Source organism: Hippocampus comes, unplaced genomic scaffold (genome assembly GCF_001891065.2).
Source record: "Hippocampus comes isolate QL1 unplaced genomic scaffold, H_comes_QL1_v1.1 scaffold1895, whole genome shotgun sequence".
Lineage (NCBI taxonomy): Eukaryota > Metazoa > Chordata > Actinopteri > Syngnathiformes > Syngnathidae > Hippocampus > Hippocampus comes.
Window position 1 is genome coordinate 4,140 of NW_017805865.1, and position 2,327 is coordinate 6,466.

General features: G+C 44.8%; 1 protein-coding gene and 1 long non-coding RNA gene across 2 annotated transcripts; both read right to left on the reverse strand.

The window, feature by feature from the left end:
- Positions 1-460: 460 nt before the first annotated feature.
- Positions 461-924, reverse strand: LOC109526979 (uncharacterized). Its single transcript, XR_002170440.1, has 3 exons — positions 889-924; positions 715-813; positions 461-634 (listed from the first exon to the last, which is right to left on the reverse strand). It is a non-coding gene; the product is annotated as an uncharacterized LOC109526979 (long non-coding RNA).
- Positions 925-970: 46 nt separating this feature from the next.
- Positions 971-1,707, reverse strand: LOC109526978 (N-acetylglucosamine-1-phosphotransferase subunits alpha/beta-like). Its single transcript, XM_019888576.1, has 3 exons — positions 1,556-1,707; positions 1,260-1,479; positions 971-1,179 (listed from the first exon to the last, which is right to left on the reverse strand). The coding sequence occupies exons 1-3, from the start codon at positions 1,705-1,707 to the stop codon at positions 1,015-1,017; spliced, it is 537 nt and encodes a 178-aa protein (XP_019744135.1). The 3' UTR covers positions 971-1,014.
- Between the last annotated feature and the right edge of the window lie 620 nt (positions 1,708-2,327).

Here is a 2,327-nt window from a genome sequence, read left to right on the forward strand (position 1 = left end):
TGTGGTCATGAGACAGAGGAACGAGTCGAGGGCGGCACGGTGGCCGATTGGCCTTCACACCCTGAGTCGTCCGAATCTGTTGACTTTGGTCAGCGGTCCTTGTTCCTCCCTCAGCTGCTCTTTGGCACACCCGAAAGTCCCTCAGTTGGGTCACATCCGTGCCACCGACCTTGATCGACTGGGACCTTAATGCTAGATGCACGCGCGTCCATGTGCGCGTTTACAGTTTTTTGATATCTAGTATAATTCAACATTTCATAGAGAGATGATAGTGATTGGAGGTGTGAATGTGAATTGGGAAATCAAGTCCTTGAGAAAGCTATTTAAACAGGAAACTGACAGTTTTCATCTGTCACAAATAATTGGTGGACCAACAGAATTAGCAATTCTTCTTGTACACATTGATTTAATTTGTAGGAACATGTCAGGTATGACCATAATCTACCGTGATACCCCCAACCCAATCCCTTAAAGATGCTCATCCATGTGCAGGAACCTGTTGGACGTGCCTTTGGGGAGCTCAAACTGGGACGGCCGCGGGAACATGGATTGGTAAAATTTCACCAACTTTGTTTGCACTTGCTTAGCAGTGCTTTGGGTGTGGTCAAGGTCATCGTTTATGCAGATGAACTTCCTGTTGGAATAAGTGCAGAAGCGATTCATTCCAAAGCCAAGAACTGAATTGCTTTTGAATGCTTTGAGGGTTCTTCCTACCTTGGTCGTTTACGAACGTCATCAAATATGCGATCTGCCTCAGCCACGTCATTGTGAAGCAATTTGAAATGTATCTCCTCCTTCCCCATGACCTGATACCTGTTGGGAAGTTGACTTGTCAGCAAAAGAAACGTGGCGATGTTGATCTCAACACATTGTCGGAGGAACTCTCACTTGTACTTTTTCTGGTCTGGAAAGGTAGAATGCGATCTATGATAGGTTTGCAGTTCATGATGAGTTCTTTCGTGACCTGAAACTGTAGACAAGGAAACCATTGAATTATTATCATGGACTGAAATGTTATTTGGACAGGCGAGTAACTACTAATTTAGGGGTTTTCTTATGACCCGAAATGCCGACCATCTTTTGGTCATGGTAGACCTCCTGATTGGGTTTCAGCTCCCTGACGTCATTTGGAAGAGTTTTTGAGCAGTCGATCAACTGATTCTTCAACCTCGTCAAGTCCTAGAAGTAACCACAGAATAACAGATGACTCATTGAATCCAAATTACTTTTGGCCACTCAATGTCTCATGAACAGACCACCTCGGGTTTGAGTGGCAGCTTGTAGATTTTCATGGCCAGAGCTTCAATCCCACTTTCAGACAGAACGCCAGAGTGGTCTTTGTCAGCAGCGTCAAACACTTTTGAGATGTTAGCCTGCTGCTTGACGCTCATCAGGAAATAAAAGTAGGAAAAGGCATATTGCATGCCGTCTGATTGACGCCAACGGTGGCTTGAGGTCTTGCGAAATTCTTCTGGGAATCTGCAGAAATAGGAGCAAGGTATCCTCAGCGGTCAGTGCTCAAGAAGGCCTGAGATTACAACTTGTGAGCACTCACGCGTCCTGCAGCTCCTGCATCACAAACTTGTCAATCATATAGGGCGCGTGTGAGATCGCCTTTCGGCTCATGCCGCCAAACTTGAGGTTGTACAGCCTGTCGACGTGTCGCAGCGCCTCAGAAAAAGTGTTTTGCAACTTTCGGGCAAACATGGCACCATTCGTCTCATATGTTAGTGCTCTTTGTCGGCGATCATCTTCCTGTTATACGAAAAGGAAACTGCACTGTCATGAAAATGTAAAATACTGTTCAGTATTCATCCCCATATGCCAATGAACTGTTAATGCTTGACTCAGAATAACAGACGGATTTCACACCACAGAACAGCATTTTCTGTCAAGCGGTGGAGAGAGGCGCCACATTCCTTTCTCCATGACTTGACATTGTGGGCGCTTTGGGCATGCGCATTTAAATCTGATGCTTTATTATTTCATTCATGAGCAGATTTATGATCTAAACTGCCAGTATTTTACCATTATTTTGTAATGATTTTTTTTTCCAGTGTATGCCACTTACACTTGACAAAGTTGGACTGTGTCGAATTTACCTCAAGTAGTTCTTGAAAGTATTTGAGGAACCCCTTGTCAGACGGAACAAACTGTTGGAGCGTCATCCCCAAAGGAGCCTTATTCTCATTCGAGAAGTTTGCTGGTTTTTGTGTCAGGCTTGACTTCTGGCTGTTTGACTGAGTCTTGTGAGCTTGAAATAAACCCCCATCACCAGCGCTGCTTATGGACCTGCGGTTTCTGACTTCAAAAGTCCAAAAAGATGT